A 13,450-nucleotide genomic window follows, 5' to 3' on the forward strand; every position below is an offset into this window, starting at 1 on the left:
ATAAGTTGAGTAAAGAAAGTAAATGATTGTCTGGAAAGCAAGTTGGAAAGTTGACTAATTGTGTTAGAGATTGAGAAAAACAAAAGTTGTGAGTCTTAACGGCTGCAGAGTCACTGACACTAGAGCCAAACCCTTCAATGTGATGAGCATTAAAGTCACCAACAACAACAATATTGGCTGAAGGATAAAGTGAAAGGGCTCAGTCAATTTAATCAGAAATAACATGGAAAAGAGTGCAGTCTTGAGATGAAGGAGAGCGATATAAAACAAAGAGAAAGACAATAGAGTGAAGTGGTGCTAAACAAAAGCACATAAAAGAATAGTCTGTGGATTCAGACCTTGTTTCCCAACAAGTTGGTGAATTCTTATGAATGTAAATGCCCAGGCTAAGCATGTGACTATTGGAGTCTTTACGAATTAATGGAAGATAACCATTAACATTAAGATCGCAGCCAAACTTAAATTAGTCTCACAAAGAGCAAGTAGGTCTGGTGAACTTTGATAGAGATATGATTGTTCAGAAGAAAAGTTACTTGGAAGGCATAGGATATTATTGAATGATAGATTTAGAGAGCTTGGTGATGATGATGGTTTTTTGTGTTTTATAGTTTTTGATCTTTCATCATTTTTTTAATTGGTTCAAGAACTTGACTCAAAGCACAGGTAGTACTGAGTTCACTACCTAATAGTTCAAGCAATTGCCTCACTATTAATAAATCCTAAGTCATAACAAAAGGCTCTAAATGTGGCCTCAACAATGCACACCAAAAGTACAAACAGGGACACCACCCATGCACAATATGGCACTGTTAGTACTCTAAAATTTTACAGCTGTTAATGGAATCAGCCTCTTCTAGAGCTACCATAGAGTTTGGAAACCAGACTATCAGCTGGCCTCAGAACCATAAAACTGAGTTTTAGAGCTGTACCCTCATTAGTAGATAATAGAATGAGTTGTCTAGTCATAAAAACAGAGACACGAGCAAAATCCATGCATTGAGTCAAGATCCAGCATTTGACATCCTAAACTAACAATGTATTATAGAAACATCTACACCAACCTAATAGATGAAGAAGGGTTGCAAAGCTTTTCAATAGTGTCTTTTCCTAGAAGGCCTTCTACAAGACAGTAGCAGGTCTTCTAGAAAAGATGCAGTTAACATCTGCCCAAGATGAGTGTTTTTATTGAGACTCTAGCCTTTACTTAATCAAAAGCCCCAATACAGAGGATTTCAAAGTTGGATTTTGTTTCTCCCAGCCTTTGCCTAAGGAAGTAAACTCTACAAGGCAACAGGGCATGGGACATGTATTACTGGGTTACATGATACCAATAGCAGGGTAATCACAATGATCCTGACCTGACCTATAATTTAGATAAGCATGTGTAGATATTTTGATATAAGGCTGTATGCAACCACTATGTATATTGAAACTTAGCAGAAAAAAAGCTGCAAAGTCACCACTGGAAGATAACAGAAAACAAAGAAAAAGTTTAAACAGCAAAGAACCATATGAGGACGCAAAAAGTTAACAGAAAAGTCATAAAACTATAAACTGTAGGGTAATTTTTGAATTTCCTGAGGTTAGTTTGTATTAAATAATTTTTCTTTTAATATAATTAAAATCTTTTAATAATTAAAAAAGTTAATTATAAATTAAAATATTTAAAAGTTTAGCTAAAGTTTTTTATTTTTATAGGTTTTTATATCCTTTTTAATATGGTTAATTATTGGCTAATTATCAAAAGTTATAACCACAGTTAAGTAGCCTCCTTGTCTGTAGTGGTCTTCTGGGCCTTGGGGAGGTGAATTAACAAAAACTTTTTTTTTATTTTAGTAATTCATTTATTTTACTCTAGGTACTTAGTTCTTAATACTCTAAGTACCTAGTTCATAGTACTCAAGGTACTTATTTCTTAGTACTCTAGGTACTGAGTTCTATTAATATTAGGTAACTTTCTTTAAGTGGTATCAGTTGGATTTTTTTTTTTTTATCAAGGTTTAAACTTTTTTTTGTTCCAGTTAAAACTAGCATAATTTGAATTTTCTAAATAAAAAGTCAAGGCCTTTGTTTTAAAGTATTAAACTTCATTAATATTAGTTGTTAAATTACTTTTCTGCATTTTTTTACAAAAAATGCAGAAAAAAGAATCATTCTGAATTTAAAAAAAAATAAATTTTAGAATAACTTCAAATTTGAAGTTGATGATTTAAAAACTAAACAGTAATACTGGTGCTGGTATGTGATGAAATATTTAGGCAAAAATAAATAAAACTAATAAAGGCCTAGCGGCTTTACAACTATCTTCAAATTATTTTTATAAAAATCTGAAAAAAATAGACCATTTGTATATACAGAGTGTTTCATAAGTTGTGTTTTTGATTTAAGATCGCTTCTAATTATCATAACATATTTATTAGAAATCTAGAGAATATAGTACATAGAAATCTATACATATAAGTTTAATAATCAATTTAAATATATATAAAATATATTAAAAAAAGCATGACTTTTTATATATTTTATATATATGATATATATATATATATTATATATATATATAAGAAGATATACATATATATAGATTTTTATATATATAGATATATATTTATATATATATATATATATATATATATATATATATATATATATATATATCAAAGTTGCTTGTTTTATTTGGTAATGTTGGAAATTTTCAAGAGTTTAGAATGAAGAGCAATGTAAAAATCATTTTACCACTGCACCACTTCATGAGAAAATGATTCAAAATTTGGTTAAAAAGTTTAGGGCATTGTTTACAACTGAAAAATATTTTGTATAATAGCTCTTGTTCTTTTCTTACAGAGGAATAAAAAATTTAAAATGTAAGAGAAATTGTTGAAGAAACTAACAAAATGGGAATGAGCACAAACAGCTATTATTGTGCTAATCAAGAAGTAAACATTCTACCATTCAGACTAAGGTTTAGTACTAGACCTAAGTGAAGATTGTTTTTACAAAAAAAATGGAGTTTTGTGAAATGTTATCAAATTTGAAGAGAGTTTCAACTTGTTAAACAAGATTATTTATATAAGAACAGTTGTCTACCCTAATCATCATTTAAAGAAAGGAGTATTGGTATAGTGTAGAATAACTTCAGCTTGTCTAATTGATCTATAATTTTCGACATTTAAATTATATGTGATTTTTATTTACAAATGCTTGAAGAGTTTTTATGACCTCAAGTTAAACAACTTTCAAAAAGAAAGTGTTTAATTTGAACTTGACACTCAATGATGAATTGGTTGCGAGGTTCAATTAAATGGCCTGTTTGTTCTTCTAGTATTTATCCTTTGGATTTTTTTCTTTACGGCTACTTGAAATTAATTGTATACAAGAACAAACTTTCTACAATTAGTAAACCTTGTAAGCAGATTGAACAAGAATTTGCAGAGGCACATGGAGAAGAGCCTACAAATATGTAGTTATTTTTTTTAATAAAAATCCTATTAAGTTAAATTATAAAAACATTCTTCCTTTATTATTTGTTTAAAATTTTTAAATTTAAAGCACATACACAACTTATAAAACTTCTTGAAGAAAATTTAAAAAATAGGTTTTAAATGGTTTACATAAAAAATTTCTGAGTTTTTTAGATTCTCCAAATAATTTTTATATTTTTTGAGCATCAGTTTCTAAATTAATATAAAAACCAGTTCAACATTTAACAAATAAGTAAACATTAAAATAAGATAAAAAATGACTGCAAATAAACACAATATACATTAAAACAATTTAAAACAAAACAACAACAACAACAAAACACTAATACAAAAAAATGATCTCTTGAAAAATATCATAAATGCAATAAAAATATTTTTTTCAGAATTCTCTGGAAATAACAGTTGACATTAATATTCGTTCAAAAGAAAATTCTACAGTGCAAGAACATGCTGTTGAATCTCTTTCACAAAAGGTAAAGAACCTTAAAAATGATGGAACACTTATAGCTAATCAAATTAAAGTCATGCATATAGATGGGGATAGCTTGGTTCTGAATCACATAGAGAGAGTTGGTCTAGTAACTGGAGTTTGTTTAGATGGAAGTGTTTATGATAGGCTAGAACAGAAATTGGGCCAATTCCAAAAAAGTTGTGGTAAATATACTAATGTATTTTTTTAGGGTTCATATTAAAAGGCAGATTTAACTATATAATCAATTCCATTATTATTGGTTGAATGTCACTGGTTACATTAGTAGTATTCAAGATAGTATATTGCTGTATATTAATATGTTTACAGTACCATTAAAATCTACTAATGTAACCCTGGAATCCACTATATTGAGTCAAACACTAAATATTTTAGCTTTTAATTTTTGTTATATGGATTTTATATTTTCATTTTTTTTTAGTTAGTTGTGTTGCTGGTAAGTATTTTGATAGATTACATCGTGTATGCCTTGATTGTCCAAAAGGTACATACACTGAGAGTCCTGGTCGTCTTGGTTGTACATCATGTCCACTTGGTAAGACAACTCAATCAGTAGGAACATTTAATTCTACACATTGTAAAGGTTAGTATTTTTATAATTACATTTATTTAAATAGTTTTATTGGGTGTGAAGTCCAATTTCCATGCAGATTTTCTTTGGAATTTCCATACCAAAAAGTTTTTCAATCATACACACACAGTACTAAATAAAAAAGCAGATAAATATGTTTAAAACCAAAAGTTGAAATAAAAGCTTGATATTGTCAAGCTTTTATATTTTTCACAAGCTTTTTTTTTAATACTGTTTGCGCATGTTCAAAAAGCCTTTTCATGTGGATTGTGAATTTCTAAAAAATATTAGAATAGGGAATTGGCTTTAGAAGATTATTTTTGTTTTAAGAACCATGTGCTCCTGGTTCATACTCTAATACTGGCCTAGAACATTGTCACTTGTGTAGTAAAGGAACATATCAACCTAAGCCATATTCAAATGAATGTATTAAATGCCCTGGTTCATCAACAACACTTTCAGAAGGATCAAAACACTTAGAAGAATGTGGCAGTAAGTATTTTTTTTTTCTAAAACAGTTATACCAAAACCTTTATTTGGGGAAAGATATTGCAATTTATTATCTTAAATTAAGAATCGTACTGTGTTCATTTGTATTAAAAGAAACTAGCTACTGTAGCACCCATTACTTTAATACAGTAAGCTGAATGTATGTTTTAGTACAAATTAGATACTAACAACGCATCCTATTTTTCTTCCTTGCATATAAATATTTATTATTTAGTGATCTGTCCTGCTGGTACTTATTCAAAGACAGGAGTTGAACCATGCTATCCTTGTACAATGGGTTTTTATCAGCCTTGGGGAGGTCAAACAAATTGTATTCAATGTCCTGGATTATTATCTACTCATATAACTGGATCTACTAATGAATTAGAGTGTAAAGGTAATTTTATTTAATTGTAGAAAATAATTAAAAAATGTTAACATTTTAATTTTATTTTATTCATTTTCTGTTTTCTATTACATTACTGCAAGATTAATATGTGTGTACATACATATATACATACTTTTTTTTTTTTTTTGTTAATTTACCTCCCCAAGGCCATACATACATAAGTACATACATACATACATAAGTACATACATACATACATACATAAGTACGTACATACATACATACATACATACATACATACATACATACATACATACATACATACATACATACATACATACATGCATACATACATAAATACATATATATATACAACCCTCCGAATTAGGGTCGGCATTTGGCAATGCCGACCTAACTGCTGACCTAAAAGTGTTTGAGGTCGGCAAAAAATTGCCAACCTTATTTCTATGTTTAATGGTAAGACCTTTGTATCAAATAATTTTTGCTGACCTCTAAAAGATTGAGGTCAGCAAATTATTGCCGACCTCATTTTTCCTAATTCCGAGGGTTGTTCATAAATATATATGTGTGTATATATATATATATATGTGTGTGTATATATATATATATATATATATATATATATATATATATATATATATATATATATATATATATATATACATATATATCAGGGACGAACCCAGACCTGTTTTAGTACAGCTGGAGCGGTATGGGCGCCCAAAAAAAAGCACCCAAAAATTATTTTAATTTTTAAATTTTTCTTTTGCTTTTTTATTAAAAATAGAAAAAAATATTTCAGTTTTAAATGCAGCAGTATATATACAATTTTTAATTTATTTTAGCTTCCTCGTTTATTCTTCAGGTCAATAAAAAGTATTAAAAAAAAATTGCCTCTATACGTAATGATATAACTGTCCTTTGGTTACTAACTAAATGTAAGTTTTAAAATAATGAAGGTCGTTACGAAAAAAAAAAAACTTGTTGCAAAATTTTAAAACAATGGAAAGTATAGAAAATTTGCTTTTTCAAAAGGTTTTAAAATATCCATTCAAAGTTAAGTTAACTTTTGTTTTTGGCAATTAAGAGCAAACGGCTATTCCACAAATTTAATTTTAGAATGAATGAAGTTTTGATCTTTAGCTTGCTCTTTTAGTTTACGTGAGAAAAATGAAAAAACAAGGCGTAAACTTTTTCAGAAAGTTTTGTTTCGTTTCCATATTCTTTTTGACTTTTAAAATAATACAAATAATGATTAAAATAACTTAACCACTTAACGAACCTATTAATTTTCAAAAGTGTGTCAAAAACAAATCTATTTTTTTTTTTAATTGATTTTACTGTTTTAACCATGCAAAAAAGGAAAATAATAATAATTAATAAATTTTAATATATTTTAATAATTTATGACCTTCCTAATTGACCTTTGAAAACTTGCTCGACATATGTCGAGCATTGCAATATTGCATAAAATTCTTGCAAAATTCTTGAAAAATTGAAGTGAACCTAGTTGCAAACTTAATTTCCTCTATTTCTAAACAATAAAATATAAAGTTGATTTCAATAAATTTATAAATTTATGATTTTATTAAAAACTCTAATTATATAACATTACATAAACTTTCGTAAATGTACATTTATGGCACTGTAAAATTGTAGAGACTAGGCAAAATCACGCATACAAAAATTTCAAATTTTTAACTGTAAAAGTAGTTTTATTACAAGAAACTTTCACGTATTTATAAATAATAAGAATAAAATAAGGCATTCTATAAATTTATGAACATTGAAATAGCATTGAAGCAACATTGAAGCGCATCAGATATCATAATAACCAATCAGAAGCTTTGCTCGACATATAGCGAGCTAGCTCTCAAAGTATACCAATTTTTGGTAATGCTCGACATATCTCGAGCAAATTTTTTTTGGCTAAAAAAGTTTGCTCGACATATGTCGAGCAAATTCGTTAAGTGGTTAATGAAAGTTTTATTAAGCTTTGATTTAAAAAAAAATAAAATCAAAAAACAACTCTTTTGAATTTTAGCTTAATTTATTGTAGTTTTTAAAAGAATTTAAGAAATGTGATGTATTTAATTCATAACAATTGTGTGATAATTAGAAAAGCATCCAGGGCACAGTCCAAACCAACATGACTGACACTGCCAACTGGTGCGGACATGGGGTTGGTGCCCAGCGACAGTTTTTTTTTTTTCCTAAACCAATTCTGACAAGGTTATGACTATATAAAGGATTGTTAATTGCTGTGTGTTGAGGAAGTGGATATGGTACAATTGTACTTCTAGCCACTTCCATTTCCTTAGATGTTCGTCTTTTTGTAACTACTTTTACTGGTTGATACCCTCCGGCTAAACTTTCCACAATTATCATCATAAAACTTATTCTAGACATGAGCTTAAGTTCATTAGTGTTAAGCTTATACAATAAGTAGCTGTTTAGAATAGCCAAATAAAAAAAAGCCAAATAAAGAAAAGGCAACTTTTGCCGTTTCTTTATTTGGCATCTCCCAAATCTAATCCTCCCATGGCTCGATTATAAAGGACAACAACATTTGGCTTCATAAATAAATTACCTCTTCTGTTACGCAATTCAGTAAAACCTGCTTTGGTAACAGTAGACAGTAATACAGGTTTTTTTTTACCATCTTGGTATGCCACACATAACAAACGACCTTTTCTATATTGGTAAACTTTTTTGCTTTTTAATTTTGTTTAAGGCAGATTTCTGGCAGACCTTTTCTGTTTACTCTTACTGTTCCTTTGCTGTGGCTTGATGTAGATATAGATCCAATAGTAGTTATGGAGAAGTATAATAGTTATCAATACCCAAGTGATAACCTTGATGGAGCAGGTTGGTTTGACACAAAAAACAAAAAACCAAGTTGTAAGTCATACCATGGGCAACAGCTGCTTCATCTGGATCTTTTCCTCCCTTGTAAATTTCAAACTAAGACAAATAACGATTGGTGCTGTCTGGAACAAACCATAATTTTATTCTAAATCGAGAATAGCGCTTGTTTGGCATATATTGGCGGAGATATGGTGTCTTTCCCTTGTAACCAATCATGCTCTCATCTATAGAAATATCTTTTTGAAGAATATAAAAATAATTTTTTGTTAAAATGTTTAACTAAATACTGAACTTTATAAGTCGTATTTAGTTGTTGTTGATTAGGGATAGAGATATCAGTAAAGTGAATAAACTTAAGCAAAAGTTGAAAATGGTCACGATTGAAGTGAGTAACAAACCAGGGAGTGGAAGCACAAGGATGACTAATACTCCAATATAGTTTAATACTAGCTTTCTTGATGAGATCCATATTGATAACAACACCAAAGAATGCCTTTATTTCTAAAAGATTTGTTTTTCCTTGCTTTATCCATACATGACCCATCAACAATGGATGGGATCTCAAATGTTGTTGGTTACTTTGTATCCATGCATCAGCATACTGGTTGGTATAAGTTACTAAATTTTCCAAAAATTCTATTGTGAAAAATAAGTTAACATAGATAATGGGCTTTGACTCTGGTGAAATACTGTGTTTGGGTCCTGGTACACCAGTAAAAGTAGAAACATTAGGGCCATTGCCATCTCCTACAACAGGAAACCACAAATCTAAAACATTACCAATACCAGTATCATCATCAGAACTGGAGTCTAAATAAAATAAAAACTTCAAATGCTTAGATTTGATGATATACTTAAATTAAATAATGTATTAAATTTTTCAATAAAAATTATTGTGCCTTCATCGAATAAGCTATCATCACTGCTACTTAAATATTCTTTGCTTGTGCAACTTTTTTGAAAATTATGAACTTTTTTTATAAGTTAAATGAACAGATTTGCTAACGTTTAAATCAAAATTTTAAAATTAAAATAACACTAAATACATTTATTAAATGCTTATGTTTTTTATTTGAATACAAGATGTAAAACTATTTTGTTAATTTTACAAATATTGCACGATTCAATATATGTAAATATATAATGTAATGTAAATATTGATTAAAAATTGTTTAAAGTATATAAACATTTAATTACTATTTATTTAAAACCTTATTAACTACTAAAATTGAATTTACTAATAGCATAGTATTTGCAACAAAAGCATTTATTTAAGTCTTTAGTATCATAGTTTTCTTATCGTAACTAAAGTAACATCGTCCACCAAGTTCATATATTCAAAAAAATGTCTTTAAAACAACTCCTAATCTTAGGATAAAACAAAACAAGATAAACACAAATCATTAAAATGATGATTGAAAAAATGATGACTAAAAATCATTGTTGCGGCACTGGTTTTAAGAATGGGGGAAGAAGAGAGGGGGGACACTCAAAAATACCCCCCTCCTCCCCTATAAACTCTGGGTTTTTATTTTTTTTAAGGTGCCCTAAGCAGTCCTAACGGTCTTGTCACAGAGCACCGCAGAAGTGCATTTTAACCAGGAAGTTCACACCTCCTTTTTTACCGTGACGCAAAAATTTGTCCAGCTTGTTTGAACCTGGATCTCCTGCTTATAAAGCAAGCGCTCTAACCACTGCGCCATGGCCGCACACTGTATGTATTTTTATCTAAATTTATTTCCATCTACAAATTTCAAGTTTCATGCGATAATCTCTTCATGTTCAGTTTTTATGACCCTGCAATGTTTACAGCCCCCTCCAATTGAGGGGGGCTAAAACTTTATATGGTCATAGTTTTTGAAAAATAAGAGATTATTGCGTGAAATTTGAAATTTGTTGATGAATGTAAATTTAGATAAAAATATTAAAGAAAATATTTTATAAACTCGTTGCTCCCGCGTTAAGAGCTGGGTGGGCCCAAAAATTAGGGTTTTTTTGTTCCCAAGCTCCAATCACCCTAATTCTTTTCAAAACATTCTTTGATATAAGCATAAAGATACAAAAGTTTGGAGTTGGCACAATGCCTGTAAGTGTCAAAACTCAAACTTCTAAAAATCCAGTGTACACCACTGTGTATATATATATATATATATATATATATATATATATATATATATATATATATATATATATATATATATATATATATATATATATATATATATATATATATATATATATATATATATATATATATATATATATATATATAATTAATATTTAGTAATATATATAATTAATATTTAGTTTTAAAAAATATATATACCTTTTAGTTATTGATAATTGTATATCAAGTCCATGCATGAATGGAGCAGTATGTATCTCGGAATGGAATTCATTTAGATGTGCTTGCAAATTAGGTTTTATTGGGAAGTTTTGTGAAGAAGAAAAAAATGAATGCTTAGACAACCCCTGTTATCATGGTTCTGCCTGTGTTGACGGAGTAAGTAGTATTTCATTAAATAACTTTTTTGTAAGAATAACCCATGCTTAATACTTATTTTAACTTGTATGATAAAAAGGATTTATGTTTTTAGGTTTTTAGAATTTAGGTCTAAATTAAATTTCTTACAGTTAAATTTAGTTAACTAGTAAAATTAAAAACGATTTTTTTTAAATGCTTTTATATGTTATTAAAACACAAATTTTGCAATCAATTTTTTCTGATATTACTATTTTATTTTATTAACATTCGGCTGTATGCGTGTGTCAATGTCTTATCCAAAGGCATTGACACACACATCAAACTCAATGCCTTATCCAAATAAGCTAAACGTGCATATAAGTAGATGCAAATAATATACTTATTTTAAAAATTAATATTCTTCCCATATAAAAAATAAACTTAATTAAAGTTAAATAAATCAATTGACTTATTGCAAAACTAATTATTGAATATTGTATTGTCATCAAGTAAGATTATGTATGCAAAATTTGAAGAAAATCTATCATCAGGAAGTGACTCAAATATTGGTTGCAAGATTTAATGTTAACGACAGACAGAGACGAGGAGTTAACAAAAGCATTGGAAAAAATTGTCTTTTAATTAAAATTATATCTTTGTTATAAATTGATTCATAAAAGATTTAACCTTTTGTTAATCACTTACCTTTTTGTTTCCTTTACAAATAATCTTCTTTAGTTTCTTTTTTATGTTATCTTCTTTTTTGTTTCTTGTACATGTAATCTTAAAAGTTACTGATATACTTATGAATTATATATTTGAATTAAAGTTAATTCTGTTCATCAGAAATATATTATGGCTGATTTTGAGAAACATATAGGGGAAACTGGTTCAAAATGGGGCACTGGGGCAAAATGGTTTTTTGCAAGTAGACCTTGTTCTGAGTGTGAAAACAACTAAATAGTGATTGATTTTGAATTATCATGTGACAAAATGTTGCCATCAGTTGCATTAGTTTAAAATTTGTCTTGCCTTACAAAATATGGCTTAAAATGAACTTCGATATAATTTAAATGTGTCATATTATATGATGTAGAATTTTATTATTTCATGTGATATGCTCAAGCTCATATTGTATTTAACAAAGATAGAAATAGGTATTATCAAAATCATTGAATTCTGAAATATGTGAACGTTTTTTAGATGTGGTACTGTTTTTAGCGATGTGTTACCAATAGGGCATAATGCGGTATGAAATATGGGTATCAAGTTATGAATTGCAGGGCAAGTTGGAGCAGTTTATCAACACTTGAACAGCTTTACCTGGTAAATATTTGCAAACAAAAGAATTATTTTATATTACCCCAATACAACTCTATAGTTTTATCACATAATAAAATAACAAAATTATTAAAAATATATCTGATACAAATATTTTGCTAAATCATTTTATTTAAGAAGAAAAGTAATCTTAGCATATTTTGCTATGGATTGGATATGTTGCTATGGATATGGATTGGAGTTCCCATGAAAGGTCAGTAGCGATAAGTCATAAAGTAGTGGACTCAGTAAGAGTAACTGAGAATGGACTCAGTAAGAGTAACTGAGAATGGACTCAGTGAGAGTAACTGAAAATGGACTCAGTAAGAGTAACTCAGAATGGACTCAATAAGAGTAACTGAGAATGGACTCAGTAAGAGTAACTGAGAATGGACTCAGTAAGAGTAACTGAGAATGGACTCAGTAAGAGTAACTGAGAATGGACTCAGTGAGAGTAACTGAAAATGGACTCAGTAAGAGTAACTCAGAATGGACTCAGTAAGAGTAACTCAGAATGGACTCAGTAAGAGTAACTGAGAATGGACTCAATAAGAGTAACTGAGAATGGACTCAGTAAGTAAGCTAAAATGTGTTAACTAAAAGTCTGGACAAAGTTTTATCAACTATAAAAATATGAAGGAATAATTTAGTATACTTAAAATCAATCCTGTTTAGTTACAAGTTCAACTCTTCATATGCATTAATAACAATATTTTTAATTAGTTATATTTAAAAATTAAAAAAAGGTGAATGCATTTTTGAATTTGCACCCAGATGAAAATAAAAGCTTTATTGTAAATAAAATTTTCAAATGGAAAACATACCAAAATTTACTCTGTATAATATACTAAAAAAAAAGGAGAACAATATAGGACCAAAAAGAAAAGTTGAAAGTGGTTGCAAAGCAAAAAAGACATATAAAAATCAGATAAAACATCTTGAAAAAATTACTAATCAAAAGGATAGTACTTCACAGCATGGCTTTGCAAAACAATTCAATGTATCACAACCATACATATGTAAAATTATTGATAAAAGCACCAGTATTCGTTTCACCTAAAAGAACACCGGCACAAAAAGCAGCTATTTGTTCGAAATGCTGTATATTATTTTTGATTTTTTGGAAAAAATTTAATTTTAAATTTAAAAATAATGTTTTAAAAATAATGCTATTTAATTAATAATGCTATTTGGAAGAAAAACAAAATTTAGTTGAGCACTTTTTTAATAGTTTAGAAAGAAAAGAGTTCTAGAAACACTTATGTAAGACTGTGATATCAGAGTTGTCTGAATCACAAGCTGTAGAAGAGTTTAAGTAAAAAATAACAACAGAAGCCATAGTAATGAGGATGTGTAACAATAGGTTGATTGATGGGTTGTAACAATGAATTGACTG

At 28.6% G+C, this 13,450-nt stretch overlaps 1 protein-coding gene across 1 annotated transcript in view; it reads left to right on the forward strand.

Moving 5' to 3' along the window:
- The window catches only part of LOC100203429 (sushi, von Willebrand factor type A, EGF and pentraxin domain-containing protein 1), a 76,573-nt gene that overhangs the window by 28,739 nt on the left and 34,384 nt on the right, over positions 1-13,450 (forward strand). The window contains exons 11-15 of the mRNA XM_065812283.1: positions 3,866-4,136; positions 4,394-4,555; positions 4,874-5,035; positions 5,268-5,429; positions 10,604-10,773. Coding sequence (XP_065668355.1) covers positions 3,866-4,136; positions 4,394-4,555; positions 4,874-5,035; positions 5,268-5,429; positions 10,604-10,773 — 927 coding nt within the window. The remainder of the gene's footprint in view (positions 1-3,865; positions 4,137-4,393; positions 4,556-4,873; positions 5,036-5,267; positions 5,430-10,603; positions 10,774-13,450) is intronic.

The sequence above is a fragment of the Hydra vulgaris genome, chromosome 12, assembly GCF_038396675.1.
Source record: "Hydra vulgaris chromosome 12, alternate assembly HydraT2T_AEP".
Classification (NCBI taxonomy): domain Eukaryota; kingdom Metazoa; phylum Cnidaria; class Hydrozoa; order Anthoathecata; family Hydridae; genus Hydra; species Hydra vulgaris.